Here is a 24,779-nt window from a genome sequence, read left to right as displayed (position 1 = left end):
GAGATTCAGTGGCGTGCTCTGCTTTGACCTTCCTTAATACAAATGTTGATTTCGATATTAACGTGTTCTGTTTTGAAAGGTAAACGTCTTTTTGTGCACCAAAGTCTTACCCGTTGTTATGAATGGCTAAGGGAATTTGGCCTGTGTGTTATCTCATATGTATACCCCTGTGAAACAGGAAATCATAGTTGAACAACTTCCTGTTCCTAGTCACCCATTTGTACTAGAAAAATAATCTAAAATATCAATGGGAATATACTTGAAATATATTTCCCTCATGAATTCATAGGGGTGCCAATAATTGCTGCACACCTATATTTAACAAAGATTTTTATTTTATTTTATATATTTTTTTGCAATTGTTTGATATCCATGAGAGCAGAGTATTTTTGTGAATTTTTTGAACAAAAGTTCAGAAGGTTAAACAATAAAGACAAATTTTCACAGCCTTCTTTGCTCATTTTTGAGAAGGGTGCCAATATTTGTGGAGGGCACTGTATGCTAAGAAAATAAGCTGAGACTATATAAATAAATGTAGGATGTCTTTTTTTGTTGTTGTTTTTTGTCATCTTGTTAACTAGATCATTTCAGAATGCTCCCGAGTGAATTAGATTAATTACTGGATTAGCTATGCAGCTAAATCCAAGCAATATGGCTCGCTTATGAAGAGCATCAGAGGCTGGTGTGATTTTCCTGTCTTTAATCCAGAACGTTTTGTCACTCTTTGGGTCTTGTAGCTGCTAACGTGCAGCCCTGCGTATTACATGGCAGGCAGTAATTATGCCAAATGGATAGGTTCAAACCAACTGAAAGTCATTTGATTAGAGTGCAGGGTCTCGTGCGATAACGATGCTCCAGCAGGGTCTAGCTGTACAACAGTCAGAACTCATCTGCCGCCTCTACAGGCTCTTCTGACACTATTCGAGAGAAACAGGTGTGAGTGATGATGTTACATCACCTCCAGATGTAAAATCAGCTCGGCACAAGTCACTCTGATACATTACTGGGTTTTTTCCCCCTTCTTTTTCTTAATGGTCTGTTTGCACATTATCCCATGTTTTTAACGCGCTGTGTTTTTCAGGACACGGCTCTGGACCCGGGAGAAGATGTCGCCCTGTTGTCTGTTAGTTTTGAAGACGCTGAGGCTACTCAGGTCTTCCCTAAACTCTTCTTATCACCCAGCATAGAGCAGTAAGTATCTCCAAAACATAACCCTTTTGTTACAGTCGACCCCAAAATTATTGGCACCCCTCATAGACCCATCTGCAATACATCATCTTTTGTACTTTGATATATATATATTAGTATTATATTAGTACGACGATCCCTATGATGAAAGAAGCCATTGGGTTTTGTGTGTGCAACCGAATATTTGATGATAAGCAACAATAGACTTCCTGAAGACCGAGAATGATTTTAATCTGATTTGATTATTTTCAAAGATGCCATTTTGTTTGCATTTATTTAGAATATTCCTTCAAAGTGTTAGAGAGAATCTATTATTATGTAAATAGAAATGAAATGGAAGTTAGAGGAAAAGTAAGTGAGCAGATTTCGAGGAAGAAAATTTGAACCATTGTGTGTAACAGTTGTTGTATACAGTTATTTTTGCCAGTTCTGTTATAGGGTGCCAATAATTTTTGAGTGAATTTTTGAGTTTATAATACCACACATCTATGTGTGTGTGTGTGTGTGTGTGTGTGTATATATATATATATATATAATATATATATATTGGTGCATGTCAAGCAGGATTTTATATATTTTATCACCGTTCCCTCTTCGTCCATCTCCCTCTTTTCTGCCAGCTAATTAGTTCCTCTAGCTCAGTTTTTTTCCTTTTGAATTCATGCACACACAGACACACACACACACACACACACACACACACACACATGATTATATGTATACTTGGAAACATGATGTTGTTTTTCCTTGATGGCTACTCATACACAGACCTTATGGAAAGATGAGTTTCCACAAAACGGCCTTCCGCTGATATTTCAGAGATGCACAAACAAGGTCCATGACACACCTTATCTAACTGTCGAATTCATAAATACCATAAGACAGAAGAACTGCTTCTTCTGCTATTTACTTCCCTGAAATAAGGAAAAATTGGGAAGTTATTAGGGGTACACGCATGTGTGTGTGTGCGCACATGTACTCGTACACCCATGCACGTACATGTGATTGAGTCTGAGTCATTATGTGTGTGTGTGTGTGTGTGTGTGTGTGTGTGTGTGCACGCACGCACAAGAGGTTATGCAGTAGAATTAAGCATGATTATGAGAGCGTTCTTTCCATTTGTTGAGCCTCAGTGGTTTGTTGGTTATTGTGGAATAATTTGTTTGGTGTGTGATCATTAGAGTCACTCAGTCATGAGTGTGTAAAGCTGTGACCCTTTAAAGTGCACATCTGGCCTTTCTGAGCCGAGATCTAACATCATCTGATGATGACACCGATCCTCTTAGGCATCATTGTTTCCGAAGAAACACAGCAACTTGCAGCATAAATTATTCCAATTCAGTATTTCTTATGTAAGGGTTCAATCCAATTAAATAAATGATGTATAAATTATGACATTGGTGTCAGAAAAAGACTTGTTCGCCATCTCTGTATGCCATCTGCTGTGGGTGGACCAACCACAAGGTCACCCTGCTGCAGAAAGGAAACTTCATCATGTCTTAACAACAGGCAGATCTCTCTAGGCAAGGTCTGCTAATGTCCGCCTGTAGGCGAGATTTATTTCTCTTTACATTTTCCCTATTCAGTCTCTCTCGAAGCCACCCTTGATCTACTCAGACATGCCTAGTGAGAGGACATGCCCGTTCTTTCCGCTCGCTGGCTCTCCGGCCATGTCAGCTTCTATCTGTCACAGGTTCTTTCCCCTCACTATACTGCATTGTGGGAGTTTTAATAATGTGCTCTTGCCCTTGCGCTCGTACATTAACGGCCTGGGCTCGACTGAGTGAGGGAAAGGGATGGGTAGGAGTGGATGTTTTTGTTGGATTGCGTGAGTGTGTGGGTTGGCGGGTGTGTTTCGCAGACTGAGCGAGGGGATTATAATAAGGTTGAAAACACAGGGCTTGTAAGGACAAACCTGATCCTGAACAATGCCATTTAAAATGACATTTAGATCGGGTTGTCTTACGATGTTTTGCATGCACACATACACCGATCAGGCATAACATTCAAACCACTGACAGGTGACGTGAGTAACATGGATTATCTCGTTACAGTGGCACCTGTCAAGGGGTGGGATTTATTAGGCAGTAAGTGAACAGTCAGTTGTCGAAGTTGATGTGTTGGAAGCAGGAGAAATGTGCAAGCGTAAGGATCTGAGCAACTTCCAAGGGCCAAATTGTGATGGCTGGATGACTGGGTCAGAGCTTCTCCACAACAGCAGGTCTTGTGGGGTGTTCCCGGTATGCAATGGTTAGTACCTACCAAAAGTGGTCCAAGGAAGGACAACCGGTGAACTGGCAACAGGATCATGGATGCCCAAGCCTCATTGATGCACATGGAGAGCAAAGTCTAGCCCGTCTGGTTCGATCCCACAGAAGAGCTACTGTAGCACAAACTGCTGAAAAAGTTCAAGCTGGCTCTGATAGAAAGGTGTCGGAACGCACAGTGCATCAGAGCTTGCTGTGTATTGGGCTGCAGGGCCGCAGATCGGTCAGAGTGCCCCTGCTGACCCCTGTCCACCACCAAAAGTGCTTACAATGAGCAGGTGAACATCAGAACTGGACCATTGAGCAATGGTGGAGAGTGGCCTGGCCTGGCGAATCACATTTTCTTTGACATCTCGTGGACGGCCGGGTGCGTGTGCGTCGCTTACTTGTGGAAGAGATGGCACCAGGATGTACTGTGGGAAGAAGGCAAACCGGCAGGGGCAGTGTGGTGCTCTGGGCAGTGTTCTGCTGGGTAACCTTGGGTGCTGGCATTCACGTGGATGCTACTTTGACATGTACCACCTACAGTATCTAAACATTGTTGCAGACCAAGTACACGCCTTCATGGCAAGGGTATTCCCTAATGGCAGTGGCCTCTTTCAGCAGTATAATGCGCCCTGCCACACTGCAATGACAAAGAGATCACTGTATTGACCTGACCCCCAAATCCTCCAGATCTCAATCCAATCACACATCTGTGCAATGTTCTGGACAAACAAGTCCGATTCATGGAGGCCCACCTTCACAACTTACAGGACTTAAAGAATCTGCTGATAACGTCTCGGTGCCCGATACCACAGCACACCTTCAGAGTCCATGCCTCTATGGGTCAGAGCTGTTTTGGCAGCACACTGAGGACCTACACAATATTAGGCAGGTGGTTTTAATGTTATAAAAACGGATATAAAGGCAGTGTTCAGAGTTACGTCATTATTTACACAGGGAAAGTTACGCGTGTTCAGAGTCTGGCATTCAGATGATGCAAATCACTTGCGTGTAGTTCACGTCCCCAAGACGGGGTTTTCTATCATTTACAGCCAAAACATTCATTTCAGAGTGACCTATGGTGGGTACATCAAAATATCAGACAGTGGCTCTGGTTTTAATATGCCCAAGTAAAATGGGTTTAAGTCTAAGGTTAGAATCTCATGTCATTGAGATACGCCTCTGTTTTTCTCAAACTCCACCCCAACTCTCAGGTAATTTCAGTATTAAATCCTCACTATGTGCGCTTAAGTCAGCTCTGGTGCTTTTCAGAGTAGCTGTGATTTTGAGTTTGCATTTGCACAGGATGTCTCTTCTGAACAGTAAAAGGAGGCAGGGAGAGGAGCCGGATCGCCGTCGGCAACGCTCGGTTTTATTCCCAGACGATGTGCGGCTTGTGTAGCCCCAGCCAAGACGAGCTGTCCCTGTGTTTATGCCTTAAAAAACTCGGCACATCTAAAGAACTCCGTGCTCCATTTCAGAGCTGCCCTAAAGGCTGATGCTGAACACATCGCCTGCAGTCAGAGAGCCAGCCAACCCCTCTGGATCAGGCACAAAGAAAGACAAAGAGAGTGAGTGGGACTTGAAAGAGAAAAGCCAAGAGAAAGGTCTCTCTCAGCCACCTCAAGTGAGGCGAACACACAAACCGCATAGGAATCCCGCTCTTTCTCTCCGCGTCTCTCGGCTTTCTGTATCTTTTTCCAACCCGTTCTCTCCAGCTCTCAAAAGGCCTCGCAAACCCGAGCCGCACACATCCGCGTTTACCCGCCGAACCTTTCACACTTCAAACATCAGCAGTGCCGCAGCGATCGCTGTTCTGCGCGCCCACACACTCGGCTCTGTTATTATTAGAGTGAGGCTCTCGCTGTTTCATGGTGGACTCCGCATCTCTCTGTTCGAACTGCGATGCTGACAGATTGAGAGACCGACTCCTACACACGCTTATGGGTTGATAAAGAGCCGAAGATATTTGCAGATGTCTGTTTCACTCTTTGTATCTATTCAAGAGACAGGCTGTTCGCTTTGAGAGCATTATGTTCAGGAGTAGAGCGTTTTGCTTTACTGTGTGCCAGGTGTGCACGTTTGTTGTGTTGTGCACCAGCCCTGCTTCGCAGTCGAGCACCGGACATGCTCTGTTATATAAAAGAATAGTGTGGGCACCATTTCTGCCTCCATCCCTGTGGGGAAAAGAATTTTATTTATTTATTTTTTTGCGGAATCAGAGTTATGTTTGTACACAAACATTTGCTCAGGTTATGTCTCCTACAGTGGCTAGGTCAGCCACATAATTCAGTTGAAATGATTTATAATCGTATAGCGGTTTAACAGTAGACTCTGTCACTGAGCAGAGTTACAGAACCACTGGACAGTTGAAGATTGGAAAACGACCAGGTGACATTTTTTTCAAATCGTCAACTGGGTGCCCACCGTAACCTCAGATTCCTGCCTGACAGGAGTGGAATCCGGTGTGACCTTGTGCTGTTGTAAGATAATATAAAATGTACCTTTTTATTGACCTCCCATAAGGGAAACTCAAGATACAAGGTTGTAGCCCATTCACCTCAAGATTCGACGTGTTGTGATTCCTGAGATGCTTTTCAGCTCACCACGATTGTAAAGAGTGATTATTTGAGTTACGGTAAAAGATCTGCACTTATATACCGCTTTACCCCGGACGCTTCGGTATGTGGAGTCACGTGGGCCGGGAATCGAACCGCCAACCCTACGATTAGTGGACAACCCACTCTACCACCTGAGCCGCCCATAAGCTTCCTGTCAGCTCAACCCAATTTCCTTTAACCTCGCTCATCCTGCCTCTCGCACCATTATCCGAAAGGTAAACTAGACCATAAAGTGTGTGAGATTCCCAGAAGATCAGCCATTTCAACAGTCAAACAACCGGCACGAACAGCAGTCGAAGTCACTATCGCGTGTTTTCTTCATGTTGATCAAGAAAAAAAACTCGCAGAGAAGACATGAAGAAACCTTGTGAGGAACCAGGCTCAAAAGGGAACCCATCCTCTTCTATGCGACACCAGATAGTGGGATTAGAAATATACAGTAGTGTTGAAAGGATGTGGTGAATATTTAAGTTTAAAATGTATTTAATTCGCCGATATACATGTTAAAAATCTACTCTCATATATTTCTCTACATGCTCGTCGATCTGATGTTATGTATTTGAGCAGGCCTATGTCCTTATGAAGACATCAGTAAAGCATCGCAACATGTCTCCATGGAGATCTGAGCTCTATTGTCGGTGTTACACAGTTCTTTGTTATTACGGTTCTCTTCCCCCCACCCCACTTTGTCCAGCTTAGTCTCTTCTCGCATCTCTTCCATTCATCTCCTTCTGACATGATTATGAAGGCCAAAGGAGTTATGATAGACAAGCATTCAGAAAGCTAGAAGCCTATACTTTGACAGTTGAATAACGTTCGGCAGTGAGCGACGTTCCCGATAATTTCCCATTTCCGCTTTTATTTTATGAATAGCGTGTCTGTGCAGTAAGCACTTTATAGGGTTGATAGACACGGGTGACATTTGCATGCGTGTAATTGCTCTCCATCTGCTTTAGGTTATTTCACTGATGGCTGGTTGTTTTATCTGTGAAACACATTCTTGATCTAAGCCCTAATGACAGCACTTGCAAAGCTGCGCCAAGGTATTAGCGACACTTAAAGGTGAAGAGCTCATTCTTCGTATGTAGGAGGGTGATGCATTTTCATTTGCAAATCTTAATCTCACCTTATTTGTTCTTCCTGAATATAAAACTGGAACTTTTATTGTCCCCCCCGTGTTTTATGTATATTACCAAAATGGCGTGAGACACTCAAATGAACAGTGAAGAGACAATCCTACTATGTATTAACTGGTAATGAAATCCTCCTCTTCTCTTCATCCACCACCGCCCTTTCTTAATCTGGGAAATCGATTCACACTTTGCATGAACCCTGGTGTCATCCTGTGTCAATTCATGATAAAGTCCTGCATTGTGGAGGAAGTAGGAGTTGCTCAGGTCATGTCCGTTCCTGGATTCTGTCTGCGCTCTACTGCTTGTCTCTTTTACATTCCTCTCATTTTTAATGTCTGACTTATTAGACTTAGACCGATTATTCGTCTTATACCACAACAGTTTTCTAACCATTACAAGTGTTTATGCCTTCACCACTAGGCAGGTCGTCTGTCCATTCGTCCGTCTGAGAATTTTTTTCTTAGCACAACGCATCAAGACTGAGCAGATGAACGGTTGTAGGACTTGTATGGAATTATCATTATTGTAACCAGCAGATGAACTGATTAGATTCTGGAACTGATCCAAACAGAATCAAGGTCAAATGTCTGGCATAGTTTTTCTTCAGTAGCTTCTTTCCTGTTTGAAACGTTGTAAGAGTGTACAAATGTGGAACAAGACGTATTAGTCTTTGAGTTCTACTTGTTTATTTATTGAATAAGAACATGTCATTCTTTCTATTTGTCTATTATATAATCTTTATTCAGCTGTGAAATCATTGTGAAACAGGTTAGTTCCTATTAGCATTTACATTATAACAGCCATAAACAGTTGTTCCTTCACCAGATTCTCTCTCTTAAAGGTAATTTTAAAAAATACTAATAATTTTATTACACTGTCTGTAAGATTACAGAAAAACCACAGTGTCTTCTGTCCTAAAGACATTTCCATGTCAGAAAACCTAAAGTTACAGCTTTACCTCTGACTGTTACAAAATACTGACACTGGAGCCTCCTTCCATAAATAATGCACAAGGGGTTGTAACTATTAGAAACAATATCTTTTGTCAAAGGCATTCTTAAAGGCTATATGAAATATATGTGTAAACTAAGTATACTAAATATATGTGTAAAAATTTTGGAAGACATTTTGCTAAAAAGTGTTCATTTCCCCTATGCATGGAGACTTTTGGGACACCGTGTGATATTAAGTTCAAACCCAACACATCTGATGTCACTAATGAGCTCATTTCTTTTAAACAGAAAGTCAGGCAGCGTTTTTCCAGGAATGACAACAATAAACAGTGATACAGTAACCACTACAATAAGTCCTGCCCTGCATTAGTTTAAATTGTGCTCTTGCACTGCTGTATGATAACACTTATAATCACACTGTATTAACAAGGGTGGTATTAAAGCCTAGTTGCCCAACCCTGCTATTGCATTTAACTCCTACCTTAATCTACCACACCTGCCAACGAGGCTCAAGTGCGTTTAAACACTTTAATTTGGTACAATGGGTGTGTTTGATTAGGGTGGGAGCCGAAGTGTACCCGAGGGCAAAACTTCAAGAGCAGGTTTGGGCTGAGTTAAGGAAACGTTTTAAAGATGTAGAATTTTTTTTAACGTTGCTTAATACAAATCTACAGGACTCTATGTTCTGTGGCCAGGTCTGCACGTTGTTATGGAAAAATTAGATCCATGTTGTGTAGATTTTAAACGTCAACATCCTGTTCCCGTAAATGTCACAGTTAATCGACAGCCTATGGGCGAATGCTAAACATACAGCATCCTTGAGCACTACCAGTGCAGACATGAGGGACACGGCAAGGGCAAGTGTCGTCTGCCATCTCACGTCAAAGTATCTGCCACGCGAGTGAACTTTGTCTGAGCGGAACAGGGCGACCCTACAGCTTTAGTCGTCTCGCTGACGTAGCTCCTCGTTAGTCAGCAAGCGAGTACAGGAATGTTGTAGAAAAGAGTGAGGAATGAGTAGGTTGAATTTCTCATGAGACTCTCTGGAAGACAGGATGTGCAGGTGGTGGGATGTTGCTTGCAGGTTAACCAACTGACTTTCTCTAAGAAAAACCATTTGACTGACCTGCTCTGCCTCCACACATGCATCATAACATGGTTTCATGCTCCATTCAAGGTCTCTTCCTTGCCAGTGGGCACGAGGTGGGAATACAATTTGGATGGTAGACCTGTCCATCACAGAGCACCATGCACACACTCATTCACACTGATCCACAAACAGGCATTTTCTGGGAGGTGGGAGGAAACTGTAAAGTCAGGTGAAAAAACCTACAGAACATGTAAAATTCCACATAAGACAGTATCATGAGCTCAGGATCAAACCAGGAACCCTAGCACCACTATGCTGTCCCGTTATGCTTATCATCATTACGAGAAAATAACAACAAGCCTCAATTAACTCATATGAAATATTCATTATGCAGCAAGTTTCAGAAAAAAAAAAAAACTTAAGCTACATTTAATGAAATAACTAAAAAAAAAAAAAGATCCGTTCCTAATACTGATACCATGCTGACATCCTCTCCATACATCTCTTGCCAAGTTATGAGAATCATCACAGGTAGAATGACGGCATGCGTTAAGACAGTTTGTATCATGTCTACACATGCCTACTCTGTATTGTGTCAGCCAGTATATCGAATATTCAGAGTGGAAACTATGACAAATCTGGTTACACCGACCCCGTTTTACACTATTCCAGTATCAGATTGCTGTATCTGTAATACACACCTATAAAAATTGCTTCAACTTATTCTGAACAAGTACACTTAACACCTATATAGCATTCCTAATATCCTATATAGCACCGGGCGACCGGTGGAATTGCTTGTAATGTGTCTCGGCTGCTTTGCCTAATTTCTGAGCCATTGAAATAATAACGTAGGAATGGTTTGAATTAACCGTGTCCCTCACTGTCTTCCACAGCGCCCTTGGAGGACCCTCAGCCCTGCATATTCCAGCCTTTCCAAGTGGAGGCTGCCTCATCGACTATGTGCCTCAAGTGTGCCAGTTACTTACAAATAAGGTAAGAAAAAAAAACCTTCTTGTTCAGTCTGTAATTAGTGTGTGGGCACAGAGATATTGTGTATCATGGGTTCGGTATGGGGCAGATGTGCTGTGGGGTGTGAACTTGTACATAAGCCAAGTATAGTGAAATAAAGTATTATTGCTATATTGAAGTATTATTTGATGTGTGTACATAGTCATCCAAAATCTGATAGGCTCTTATATTTTAAGACAAAATGAACACCCGGCTTCTCACATCTTCAGTAATAACTTGGATCTTCCAATGAGATTTTTTTAAATGTCTGTGAAAAAATTCTGAATTCTGTTTGCATGTGTGCATGGCTGAACACATGTAGCATGTGTAGGTCTACACTGGCTGGTCTCCACCGCCTGGTTCAGGCCCGGAAGGAGATCAGAGCTGACAGGTGGAGATGGAGTGGAGAAGCTGTGTTGTGTCAGTGGCCGTAGGGAAGACCTCTGTACTGCCTGCTCTTCTCTTCACCTGAAGAGGAGTGCATACACTCACACGACAGCATGCATAATCAGGCCTTTCCCTTGTTCTTGTTAGTGTTTGCCAAAGCCACAGGCTCCGCTCACCTTAACTAGGGTCGGGGGACATGTCCGGGAGGAACTGGTTCAAATGTGACAAGGCTGAATAATTACTAAGGCTCAAACTATGGGTTCTTTGTGCATGGCTTCAAAACCTGACGTTGTTGCAAGAACATCCATAGCTGACAGTCCAAGAAAGCCTAATTGGGCTGCTTTCTGGATCGGAGGGATGACTTTGTTTGAATAGTCATTGCTCTCGATTAATGTAATGCTTGCCAATAATTGAAAAAGGCCATTAGTGCTGTCCTCTGAGCTTGTTCAGATGTGACATTGTCGGTGTGTAAACAGTGCAGTGACTGGCTTTATGTCTCTTCTTGTCTATGGAATTAAATTTGTGGCAAAAGTACTGAAGTAGCTTTTCAAGAAACGAACAAAAAATATACAATGCAAGAAGAAAAACACCCTGAAACTGAAAACAGTGAACTCAATAGTAAAAATTTTGCAAGGTCTTCAAATAAATAGCGTTCTTTATTAACTAGGCTTCATTTTCGCTAATCATGGTTTATGAATGCGCTGCCAGAGTTTTCATTCACGCTTTCAAAGTTTTCATTTACGCTCAGCAAGTTAACGTTCTCCATTCTGGCACAAACCTCTCATGTGGGCGGGGCTTAACAGCGATTTTCTCTCATTGGCTAGTGAGATTAGGATCGACAGCTCCCTGACCAGGAAGTAGAGACTTTGTCATGAATTTTGGAGAGCGTTCTGGATACGGTTCTCTGTATAGTTCTAGTGTTTGTACGTTGTAGTGGGGTAATTACTTACTTACTTCATCAGTATATTAGTTTGTAATTAATATTTGAGGTTCGGGTAGTCTATTTTTTCGAGATGAGCTCATCTTCAATGAGATGTAATCATCATCGATGTTATCATCCTCCTGCTCAGCTGGACACTCGAGCTGTCGATCCAAATCTCACTAGCCAATGAGAGTAACTCGCTGTTAAGCCCCGCCCACACGAGAGATATGTGCCAGAATGGCGAGCGTCAACTTGCGGAGCGTAAACAAAAACTCTGGCAGCACACTCGTAAACCATAATTAGTGAAAAACAAAGCTTAGAAACCTGTTAAAAAAGAACGCTCTTTATTCGAAGACCTTTTTAAATTTTTACCTAAAGTTCATTGTAACAGTCAGTACGTTTACATGGACAACAATAATCCAATATTAACCAGATTAAGACGATACTCTGATTAAGAAACTAGCATGTAAACAGCGATTTTTAATTACCTTAATTTGATTAAAGTTATACTCGAAGTAAACACAAATCGAATTAAGACATGTGGAGTATACCTGTTTTAGTCGCATTATCGACTTGTATTACAGACATGTACACACCTTAATCACACTATTAACGTCGTGTGGGTGATTTCACCACATTTTGCGACAGGACACGTACACACACGGCAGCGCTCAACCGTTTAACGGCAAACAAGAGAGCACGGCTGCGTCCCAAACCGCGTACTTACCTACTATAGGCCTAGAAGGCGAAATACATGCATCTCGGCTACTATATCGTAGGTAAGTATGCGGTTTGCGACGCGGCCCACGGCTTCAAGCAGTTGTCTATTAGCACGTACAGCATGACAAATAATTAACCGCACTTGAAGCGTTCGTAAAAATTTTAAATAAAAACACCCAAAACATACCATACGGTACCATAACGAAGACGAACTGTATGTTAATACGTTAAATTCTGGAGGGAACGTCGGACGGCGTGGCGCGGTGATGTAATGACGTGTGCTGTTAATTGAACTATGTTCTATAACATGTAAAACGGGTACATAAGAGGAGTATTCTAAACTTAACTCATGTAAACACCTTAATGAGAGTATTGTCTTATTCAGAATAAGGTCAATAATTAGATTACTGCTGTCCATGTAAACGTAGTCAGTGTTTTTCTTCTTTCTCATTGTATGTTTTTGTTCGTTTCTAGAAAAGTTACGTTCAATACTTTTGGCACAAATTTAATTCCATACTATTCTAGGGGATACACATAATCTGGTGAGATTGGCACCAACTAAATTTAGAGATTCCCCCCCCCCCCCCCCAAAAAAAAGTCCAAATTACACAGAAGGACATTCATTATAGACTAAGCAAACAAGTCACTTAATGTAAAAGTAATTCAGTATGCAGTCGGTAATCTTTAAAAGTGGTTGCAGACCTGAGATAATCAAATAATAATTATTTTGTTTTTAATACCCTCAAACTGATTAATAATACTGTCAGGCACTTTACATTTGACCAAACTAAACAAAAAAAACAGTCATGGTGTGCATAGTTTTAAAAGATAAAGTATAAAGAAGAGGATAGCCAGTTAGCCAGTGTGTTTGTTACAATGTGAATTCTCTTCACAGCGCTCTAAACGTCACAAAGTGCTCCTTTAAACCGGTCAAGGACGGCTAATATAAAATTGCTGACAACAGAATTTTCTCAGAGCAGTGAAGTGCATGTACTTACTGCCCTCAGAGAACATACACACGTTTATACACACTCACACACTCACACAGGAAGTTGGCTTATGCAATGTAGCATGTCTAACAACTAGATATTTTAGTGATGACTCACCTATCCACCCGCATTCACCTGCCAATTTTAGGGCTGGGCCTGACCCCCGGCAAGGGCGTGGAGTGCAGTGATCCACAGTTCCTGCTCTGATTAACTCTTCATCTGAACAAAAATTCAGCAAAGAGAGAGTGAGGGAGCACTGTGTGTGTGTGTGTGTGTGTGTGGCACATTAGTGCTCTCAGAAATGGATGCTTTGCAGACACAGTTAGGACTAGCTGAGTCATGTAGTGCAACACATGCAGGCCTCAAAAAGTGCAAAAGGTGTCATCTCTCTGGTCTGAATATCTCTCAAAGTACTCGAACGTGCTAATGCGGAAAAAGTGCTAATGTGTTCCAAGCGCTAATGGTGTGTCATAATAAGCGAAGCGAGTTCTCGTCATGGTGCGTTAGCAGGCCGTGTGCCCTCAATTCTGCTTTCTACAGTCTGTGTCAGTCTGTGTATTATAGAGGAAACTCATTAGCCGAACGGACTGTTTTTAAATGACTTTAGTACAAGTGTCTATCATCAGCGTCATGCCAGGATTGTCTTCTAAACACTTTGCATGTGAGAGATGCAGTGTGATTCCTGTGAAACTAAAGATACTTACCTAGCAGCTCCCAGTTTTTCAGAGTAGACCGTTTGTCATCACAGAATTAACCAGCCATGTGAAGTTGTACACGTTAGTCATTCACAGTAAATTGACGGTCTGGTTAATTTGGTGTCTGCAACTTTCTCACAAGTTTGAATGATTTACATAGCTCAAGGGGCTAATTAAACGTGTTATAGTATACTGTATTATAAGTACCACAGGTGAAGCTTGAATCTTTGCCATTGCAGTCAATGCAGGAGGTAACGCCTGTGCTAACCATCATGTCAAACACAAATAAAGAACATTTAGACGAAAGGTATTTGATTAAAATGTGTAAACATCCTGTTACATTAAAGTCCTTGCTTACAAAGGTCCAGATAAGTGACAACCATGATGAAGAAGAAGGAAGAGAAGCCTTTATTTGTCATATATACATACATATTATTGTCATATATACGTTACTGTACAGTGAAATTTGTTTCTTCGCATAGCCCAGCTTGTTAGGGAAGGGTCAGAGCACAGAGCCTCAGTGGGTTAAGGGACTTGTTCAGGGGCCCAACAGTGGCAGCTTGGTGGTGATGGGGCTTGAACCCCCAACCTTCTGATCAGTAACTCAGAGCCTTAACCATTGCGCCACCACCACCAGTGACTAAATGGTGACAACAGTTGTTTGTCAACAGTTGTTTGGCTTATTGCTTAACTGTTTAGTGCAGTGATCACCAAAACTGTTCCTTGAGATCTACCTTCCTGCAGGTTTCATCTCCAACCAACATCTAACACACCTGGTTTAGTTGATCAAGAACTTGATTAGATGGTCAGATGGCACGATTATGGTTGGAGCTAAAGTCTTCAGGAAGGTAGATCTCCAGGAGAAGGGTTGGTGACCGCTGCTTTAGTGATTAGTTCATGGCTATAAATAAGACACATTAGTTTAAAGTGGTCATTTTGTTTCGCACTGGTGCTTCAAGTTTGAACCTTTGACCAGCACCATGATGCACCTGTTTTGAATAAACACACTCCTTTGTCCAGTCATCTTTAAACATTCGCTTTTAGTCATCAACATTAAAATTTTTTTGGACAACAAAAGCCATGTTGGCATTTCACTTATCAGACCAGAGATGGTTAATGAAACAAAAAAATAATACATCAGTAATAGTCTGTGAAAACTCTTTCCTTTCTCAATGAGCTGCTTTTGGGTAAATAATTTACCTAAATGCATGTAATTGGCCACGACAGCATATGAGGCTCTGCTGCAGAAGCCGTGCTGATTCATGCTTAAAAAAAAAACTGCAGTCGCTACATTTCTGCTACAGTATATTTTTTTCAAGCGCTCCGCTGAAATACTTTGCCGGATCCATATCGGGATCGTGGTCCGCCAGTTGATAACCCTTCATTTAGACAGATGAGAGAACAGATATTGAGTCACACATCTAAAGCTATAAAATGAATGAATTTGTGCTGATTTGTTTATATCTAAACTGAGGGAAGCCTTATAGTTTCTGGCTTTGGGCGGCTGTGGCTCAGGTGGTAGAGCGGGTTTCCACTAATCGTAGGGTTGGCGGTTTGATTCCCGGCCCACATGACTCCACATGCCGAAGTGTCCTTGGGAAAGACACTGAACCCCAAGTTGCTCCCAATGGCAGGCTAGCGCCGTGCATGGCAGCTGTGCAGCCATTGGTGTGTGAGTGTGTGTGAATGGGTGAATGAGAACCAGTGTAAAGCGCTTTGTAGAACTGCTAAGGTTAAAGCGCTCTATATAAGGTTAAAACGCTCTATATGAGTGCAGACCATTTCCCGTTTATACATTTCTTACACGTGAAATACAGATATGGATTTGCATTGATTATTTGGGGTTCTGTCTGCCTCAGGAAAACACCAGCACCATGTCACTTGCATGTCACGAACACAAGCCGTGAGCCTGTTCATTAGCAAGCCACGCTGTACTGTACACCCCCAGCACTATCATGGGACACACTCGGTGTATACTTGTCATTCATGTCCAGCTTCGCCTATTACATTTTTTTCTCCTAAATATCCCCAATGCCTCCTTCCTCACACCTCCTGTTTTCACTTTAACTCAGGTGCAGTATGTAATCCAGGGCTATCACAAGAGGAGAGAATACATTGCTGCATTTCTTAGTCATTTCGGAATGTGAGTTTGTTCTTTCTTCTATCGTTTCCTGTCTTGCGTGCATATTGTATGTAATTTGATGCTTCATGGATTTTGGAGACTTTGATGAATGTTATTTTGCTGCTGGGGTAAATAGCTTGTCTCTGCCTGTTGTTCTTGTGCAGGGGGGTCGTTGAGTACGATGCTGTTGGCTTCACCAAGCTCACACTTCTGCTCATGTGGAAAGACTTCTGCTTCCTGGTGCACGGTGAGCAACAGACGCTACATACTACATACACATCCAGAAAGTACTCTTATACAGGCAATAGTACTGATGCTAATCATACTCACTCGCTGTTTCTCAAAGCAGTTTAACGTCACTTTATATATAGACCTTGAGAAGTACAGCATGGGACAGCATGGCTATTAATCCAAATTCAGAATTATCCATATACTGGTTAAGTGTTCTTCCCATTGCATAACAGTCCCTAATCTGTCCCTTCAGGTTTTAGCGATCGCAGAAATGAACACAAAATCAAGCAAACTCCACAATATTTCAGAGGAGCTTGTACTTTTTCGAAATTACCGCAGATTTTCTGCAGATCTGGGCCAAGACGCATCATGTGATGTCATCACAACGCGCATTCAGCCAAAGCCCTCTTCGATTCGCATGCATCAACCATGAGTACATGATTAAATGGTCTCAATTACCAACAAACATCACTGCCAAAGCAATTTTGCCAATTCGAGCAGTTTTCCACAAAAAAGAAAAGAAGCACAAAACACTCTGCAAGTTGCATCGCGATTTCTGAAAAAAATCTGCAGCAAAATCAAGTGTTTTTGGCCGTAATGATCACAAAAAAGCTCCACGAAATCCTGTACGGACTGCCTAATGAAAACAGAAGGATTTGTCTGTGTTGGTAACAACAATTTCCCACACGGTGCTAGTGTTAACCATAAACACTGTCAACAGTAGCAGCAAAAGAGGAGCTTCAAGGTCTGGTTTATTCTTTACTCTATGTTTGGTTTTATATGAGGGCTCAGCCTCAGATGCTTCGTAGACCATTGATGTTTTTTTCTACCGTTCTGTTTTTGTATACTTTTCTGGCCATAACCTTCAGAATGGTGACTGCTGCAATCTGATTGGCTCTCAGCACTTGCATGTGTCACTCACAATGAGCTTTTGTTTCTGAGCATGATATAGCCACTGGACTGTAAAGTTGTTAGAGTTTTGTATGAAGCATGTATGTAGTGGTGCGTAAACAAGATAATATCATGCGTTTGCAAGTGGACTGCAGGAAAAGGTCTGTGGTTGGTCGTCTGCCATGTCAGTCAAACTGCCATGTTCTGTGAAATGAAGCAGTTCTTGACTTCATTCATTCCTGACACGTACCAAAAGTAAGAGATCTGGCTGGAGAGACTATAAAACAGTCAGAAGAACTGGTTTTCGATTGTATTTGGTGTGGATCTGATGTTGGATCTGTGACGAAAGCACTTTCTCTCTGCTCTGTTCTCGCTATAGTGGACCTGCCTCTGTATTTCCCACGAGACCAGCCCACTCTGACCTTTCAGTCCATCTACCACTTCAGCAGCAGCGGGCAGCTCTACTCGCAGGTGCAGAAGTCGTACCCATACAGTCCACGCTGGGATGGAAACGAGATGGCCAAGAGAGCTAAGTAAGTCTGTCAGGCTTACACGTGTTGATTCTCAACACCTTATCAGTTTAGTTTTACATTTGCAGCAACAACCTCAGGGGTTACTGTGTCCAAACATGCGTTTGTTGTTTGGGATCATTTCCCTGCAGACAAGCTCTGATTTCCATGTTCATATCAGGTCAAGACCTTTCAGCAATGCAATCTGAAAAAAAAAAAAAAAAAAAATGTAATACAGACTTTTTTACTACTCCTGAAGATCTGCTCATTGACTCATCTCGATTCATTCTTTCTCTTCTCATATCAGGAATTTGTGTACACCACAGGCATGTGTGGTAAAACGGATTACTCCCACCTTTGGCCTGTGTGCATAGCCACACCTTACTGCTAAGTAAAGCGATAAATGTTGATGATAATGCATTCCTAATGTTTGCCTGCTGGTTTCCATAATAGAAAGTCCATATCTTATCATACTCTCTCTGACATAGTTTTCCCTCTCACCATTAGCTCACAGGTCCTCAGGAGAGCTGGAGCAAGCAATGTTTAGGTCTTTTTTACATTATCAAAGCAGTATTAGACTATGCATTCAACAATGTTGTGTCAATTGGCAATATATTTTGACGTTTCGTGCCGTAAACCCGTTTAAATTAAAGATATACACAATGAGTCAGCATATCGTGTGTTAAATCATTGTCCAGTCACATTGTAGACTACCATTAGCGTGCTCTCAGGGCATCACAGCTGAGCTTCCTGCTTTTCGATTCGTACATGATTGTTGTGCAGGTGAAGCAAAATAACCCGTGTTACATAAGCAGTAAAACACAATAGGACGTTGGATTTTAGGGAAATAATCAGCTATACGGTGATGTGATCCAGCCTCACATGAACTGGGGTTACGGTTGCCACCTTAATGTTGATTATTTTCACATAACAGCATCAAATGTTTTATTCCTCTTACACCACAGCAATTTCCAGATCACGATTTTTTCTTTCTCCGTTAACAACACGTGGTACTTTTTGTCCGTTTATAGTTACGCTATAGCACGTCTCTGCGAAAGCAGCTGTAAAAACATCATAAATGTCATTCCTTCACCAGCCTCTCTTTTTTTTTTTTTTTTTTTAATCCCTCGTGAAATTAATAGGACGAAGTAATTCATCCCGAGTTGTCACTGAGAAACTGGAAAGTGCTGTACAAAAGCGCCGACACTGGAGACTAATTCCATAGATGTTAAATAAATGTCTCCGTACAGAAAACAATGTCACGTGATCAACGACGACACGTTTTTGGGGTTTTTTTCGAATGCATTTATTATTAGTCTTCGTCTTACGTTGAGCATCCACCATGTGAATTGGCTGTTACTGTACACAAACGAGCACATTGATGTAAACACGGGGATTCGTTTTTTACGGCCAGAACCACTATCAGAAACGCTGTTATAGAACATTCTAGAAAAAAATATCAACATCATCTGACTAACGCCAGATTCAACAGTGTTGTGGTAATAATAGACGATATATTATGCTATATTTTTCCAAATCTGATCATATTTTGTAGAACTATAATAGCAAACTGGTTGTGTTAAAAGCAACACAAAATGAGATAACTAGTCATTCAAATACACAATGAACAAAAAAAACTTGTTGTTTTAAGGCATATTTATCATTTTTAATAGAAAACGTCAGACATTTTTGCATGTATATTATGTGTATATGTTCTTGTATTCAAAACAGTCCAATCTTTTTTTTTCCCTCTTTCTCACTCTCTCTTTCTCTTATGTGTGTGTGTGTACACACTCCTCCCTCTTGCCCTCTCTTCCTCTAGGGCATACTTCAAGAGCTTTATCCCTCAGTTTCAGGAGGGAGCGTTTGCCAACGGAAAGCTGTAAATGTAGAAAAACAGCGAGGTGGGAATCACTGCCGGTCTGAAGAGACATCAAAATGAATATCTGAGCTGAAGAGATGGCCTTGAATTCAGATAACACAGCATACTGTCCTTCATGTCTGCGAATCTTTACCCAGAAACACACTCGAACAAGATGCCACCATGAACAGACTACGAAAAATATTTACTGTTCTACACTGTAAACACATCCGTTTGGGTGAACTCTTATGAAAATGTAAGTGTCAACAACGTACCATGTGTCCCAATTATGTCTTGTTTTTATATGTGAGGGGTTTTTTTGTTGTTGTTGTTGTTATTGTTGCACTTTTTGTTTTTTCTCCCATGCATATTCTCGACGTGAGAAAGCCAGAATAAATCCATTTTCTTGATTTCAGTTCCATGTTTTAAACCTTTGATTTAACCAGGCAAGCGACTAAGAACAGATTCTTATTTTAAATGCTGTGAATTCAGCATTAAAATGCAGTCTTAGTCTTAAAATCTTTTTTTTTTTTAGTATTATGGCCTGATCTATGCCAGCTCCATGTTCCTGAATCCCAAATTACAGCAGTAATTTTCTGTAATGAGGTGTCGAGTGCTTTACCCACTAACTTATCAGCCCACCATCATCTCTTATGCAGTCCACACGAAAGAGCCATCTCAGCAGCCTCAATGAAACCATGGTGTTTCCAGTCCTGCATGGCTTTCGTGGCATCCCCTTCTCTGTTTCCCTTTCATAGTGGAATAGGTAATGGTGAGTAATTATGGCACCATGGTTGAGGTACTCAGCTCTGTTGCTCAAGGGCTGCCGGATCTCCAGGTTTCTCTGACTCATTTTCTATTGTGAGTAAAATATCCGAAGCTATCCAAAGATATTTACACATGTTTGTAATATTTAACACAAAGGAACAGTTCTCAGTATCATATCTGTCTAGAGGAAAACCCAGTCTCTGTGGTATGTCAGAATCTCTCTCTAAACAAGAAAAAAAAGAGGTGGACCACCAACATCCAGCCAAGGTTGTCGATTTACCTGCCAATCACGTTAGTTGCCAATTCAGAAAGCTCATTCTCTAGTTGTAGCTTCGGAATATTTATGGTGCATGGTTTTGGATTGAGTTTCAAAATAGATAGCAGCATTGCAACCTCACAGATCCAGGGTTCCTGGTTCGATCCTGAGCTCGGGTTAATCCTGTGTTTGTGTGGGTTTTCTTATATACATTCATCTTCAGTAACTGCTTTATCCTGGTCAGGGGCATAGTGAATCTAGAGAACACTGAGAGTGAACATTGAATGGTAGAGCAGTCCATTGAAGGGTACCATACGCACACTCATTCACACACAGGGGCAGTTTAGTATATCCAATCCACCTACCAGCATGTTTTTTGGGAGGTGGGAGGAAACCTGTGAACTCAGAAGAAACCCAGATGGCCACAGGGAGAATGTTTGAAACTCCACACAGACAGCTGAGCTCAGGATCGAACCTGTGTCACCATGCTGCCCTGGTTTCCTCACAGCTCCCAAAAAACACTCTGATTGATAAATGGATTGTCCACTCTAAATCCAGGATGTATTTCTGTCTTCGCACCCAGTGTTCACTTGACCCAAATCCGTGGAAAATCTGCGGAAATGTTAAAAAATGGTATTGCAGATTTTGTTTGATCTTGCGTTTATTTCTGCGATTCCTGCAGGGACAGAAATACTTACTGAAGATGAATGGATGAAAAATAGCTACCTTTAGCTAATATGAACCAAAATGGCTGACTAGGCTCAATATTCCCTAATGTAATAGCCTAACCTTTCCATTTACCCAAGTAGAAGTCACTTTCTAGATCTTAAAGCTGATGGAGATTTGTCATTAACAGAACAAATTCTATTTTCTCCTCACCAGCCATGGCAGCACTGGAATTCATTTCATCTTATATGGCCATATGTCTTGAGGGAAGGTTTCTTTTTTTTTTTTTTAACTTTTTCTTTTCTTTTCACCTGCAGAACCATATCCAATCGATACTACATACAGCAACACCATGAATTCAAGGCTGGGTTAAAGGCAAGACTGTGCCTATAGTAGTACCCAGAAAAATAAGCTTTTTTTAAAAACAAAAACTAAAAGAAATTAGCTCAGTACTCCATTAAGTAGCAGAGCATTGGACCACAAGGACACTGTCCAAATAATTCTTTAAAAAAAAAAATACAAAGTATGAGTGGGTCAATTTGCTCAATAACACATCATTTTTTTTTTATTTATTTTTTTTTTACTAAAGCAGTGTATGTTTCTGTGAGGGTGGAGGTGTTGGGTGTGTGCATTTTTGTGCAGTTTGAACTGAGAGCATTTGTATTAGCTATGACATGGTGTTATTTGCACACGTTGTTGAACATCGCTGCTTCTGATCTTGTTTGACAGTTTCAGAGGTCTCGACAGCAGTAATACTGATAAATGCTCCTGCGACGTGTGAACTTGTGTGAAAACCAGTGGAGGAATGTGTGTGTGTGACACAAGAGGGAACGTGTGGGAGAAAAAGCATCCAGGGAGTGAAGAGAGAGAAGCATAGAATGAGCGAGTGTGTGCTGTCATCATTAAGCATGGAGGTCACTGTCAGGAGTCTGTGTTAGCCCGAGGCTCAGCCTATTACTATATTTATTGTTCGTAATGCAGGAACTGTCGTGTTTAATTGGGAACTATGGGGCGAATGTATCTGGGGCATATCATGTAATCAAGTCTCTTAATAGAAGAATTAAAGGCAGTGCTGTTTTAGCCTGTTTCTGCTTTCCATGCTTTGTGTAATAACGTTTCTCAATCTGATCCCAATTTAGCCTTCTGGCCTTCATTGTTGCAAAAGTTGGAGACAGCATGCTTGGTTCGTATGTGAGATTTGATGCATCGCTGGAGCTTAATTTCCCCTTTATTTCATTCCTATCTGAAATATCGCGTCATTGCGTTCCGAGTTCTGTTTAATTACGTTGTTACTTACTTATATCTGTGTAGGATGGGCTCTCGTATTCAAGCACCTATCTGTCAGTAGCGAGTCAGATTACTGGCCCTAAAATGAGGTGTAGTTGTTTGAAGCTTGTTTTTAGAAGACGCGTTTTCCCCTTCATGCTCTCTACTTTTAGTACAGAGACCCTGCCTGCCAACTTAGCTGTTAATACGCTTAATCCACTAATCCTGCCTTGTTTAAAGCATCTCGATGGCAGCAGGCCGAAGAAAATAAGGAGCTTGGAAATTTAAACGATGCTTGGGTTCATTAATTGCCGTGGCATTATCGTACGGAGCCAGTGAATTAGCCTGTAGAAGACTGGGGTGTAGTAAGATAGAGAGCTAAGTTTTCAGATGAGGTGCAGGATATTTCCCAAGTACGGATGTGAAAATAACTTTTTTGTGAAGAGGTGAAGGTGCCTAACCGAACCATATTTACTTGCCTCAGAGATCTCAAGAGTTTCCTGAGAGACAAACACTCCTAGGCTGATGTCTAAAGCAGGACCATGATAACGAGTCTTTATTGGTCACATATACATTACAGCACGGTGAAATTCTTTTCTTCGCATATCCCAGCATGTCAGGAAGCTGGGGTCAGAGTGCAGGGTCAGCCATGATACACCGCCCCTGGAGCAGAGAGGGTTAAGGGCCTTGCTCAAGGGTCCAACAGTGGCAGCTTGGCAATGCTGAGGCTTGAACCCCCGACCTTCTGATCAGTAACCCAGAGCCTTAACCGCCGAGACACCACTGCCCACTTTTCTCCGAAATTCAGATGCTCCGTTCCTCTCCAGTTCTTGATTATGGAGATGACATTTACAGGCAGGCTGCCTTCCCTACTGAAACCTCTTCAAACTGTTAATGAAGCATACACTCATCATATCATCATCATCATCATTGGTTCAAAGAGAAATATGAGACAGGCTTCTCCCGGTGTAAGCAAACTGAAATGTTTGTTTATATAGTGATCATTTATAAATTGCCTAGGAAGGGCAGTACCTCGGCTCGGGTTTAGTCTGACATGGGGAGGACTTTGAGATGCCATGTTCCACATAATCTGCATATTCAGTAAGCATTACAGACTTTAGTCTCAAAATTCTATCTTTATTTATGCAGGAAAGTTACTTGTATTCAGAATCAGGTCACGCAGGTGGTTAAGTAATTATCCGGGTGGCTTGTTTAGAATAGGCAAATTGTGTAGTTTACGGCTCCAAGGTTGCCAGTTTTTTCTTGAGTAGAAGCATCTAAGACTGGGTTTTTCAGTCTAATTGCCTTTAAGGTAGAAAACTACGGGCTGAAAAAAGGATATAGGGGTGGAGTGGGGTTCTTTGTTGTCAAATGTAATATGATACAACATAAAAGTCAGAGACTATTTAAAAATGAAATATATGAATGAGAAGACGATAATGCCGGTGATGAAAACATGCCCACAGTTTAAAGGATAAGCTGACCAAGCACTCATCTGCTATGCTTTAGGTGGTGTTCGTAATCTTATGCATAAACATTCGGTCCTTCAGATAAGCAAATATCTCCAATTAAGTTGCTCTCTCCACTGAATGTCCGGCATGTGGGGACAAAAAAAAAGACTGTACATACGCCCACCACACACCAGATATTAGTGGAGAGGAGAGAGTGATGTAGCCAAATTAGAGATGGGGAATATTAGGAGGCCATGATAGAGACGGGCCAAAGGGGGACTTTCCCCAGGACACCAGGGTTATACCCCTACTCTTTTACGATAAGTGTCCTGGGATTTTTAACGACCACAGAGAGTCAGGACCTCGGGTTAGCGTCTCATCCGAAAGACGGTTGAACTTGTAGTGGAGGATATACTTATTACACTGGGCTATTTGGAAAATTTCATGATGTGCGCCATTGTAATGTTTCCTTTTTCTGTTTATGTCTCACTGTTCTCTGAGCCGACTGTAAACCGACTGCTTGTGCGCAGTGTGCTTTCGGAGATTTAAATAAATAAAAATGAAAAATGAACTGAAACAGCCTACAAGGAAAGTCACAGAGCAGAGCAAAACTCCAACGAACTTTACGACCCCCACTGACAGCTTTGCCACATTCATCAACTTCAAACTTAAGTTAGAGCTCCAAACTTAAAAAGAGAAATATATATATATATATATATATATATGGCATCTTGATGTAGAGTAGGGGGAGAAGGGAACTGATTAAGAATCCTTACTGCCATCTTAAATTTGCGTTT

The 24,779-nt window shown here is 41.6% G+C and overlaps 1 protein-coding gene across 3 annotated transcripts in view; it reads left to right on the top strand.

Annotated features, from left to right (window-relative positions):
- The window catches only part of babam2 (BRISC and BRCA1 A complex member 2), a 90,086-nt gene extending 70,096 nt beyond the window's left edge, over positions 1-19,990 (top strand). For all 3 annotated transcript variants that reach the window (XM_053633278.1, XM_053633279.1, XM_053633280.1), the window contains exons 7-12: positions 1,082-1,191; positions 10,134-10,233; positions 16,034-16,104; positions 16,248-16,330; positions 17,585-17,738; positions 19,537-19,990. In XM_053633278.1, the coding sequence (XP_053489253.1) occupies positions 1,082-1,191; positions 10,134-10,233; positions 16,034-16,104; positions 16,248-16,330; positions 17,585-17,738; positions 19,537-19,600 (582 nt within the window). In that variant the 3' untranslated portion in view covers positions 19,601-19,990. The remainder of the gene's footprint in view (positions 1-1,081; positions 1,192-10,133; positions 10,234-16,033; positions 16,105-16,247; positions 16,331-17,584; positions 17,739-19,536) is intronic.
- Positions 19,991-24,779: the final 4,789 nt, after the last annotated feature.

Source organism: Ictalurus furcatus, chromosome 9, assembly GCF_023375685.1.
Source record: "Ictalurus furcatus strain D&B chromosome 9, Billie_1.0, whole genome shotgun sequence".
Lineage (NCBI taxonomy): Eukaryota > Metazoa > Chordata > Actinopteri > Siluriformes > Ictaluridae > Ictalurus > Ictalurus furcatus.
Note: the sequence above shows the minus strand (reverse complement) of the source record. Positions and strands in the feature narration are given on the sequence as shown.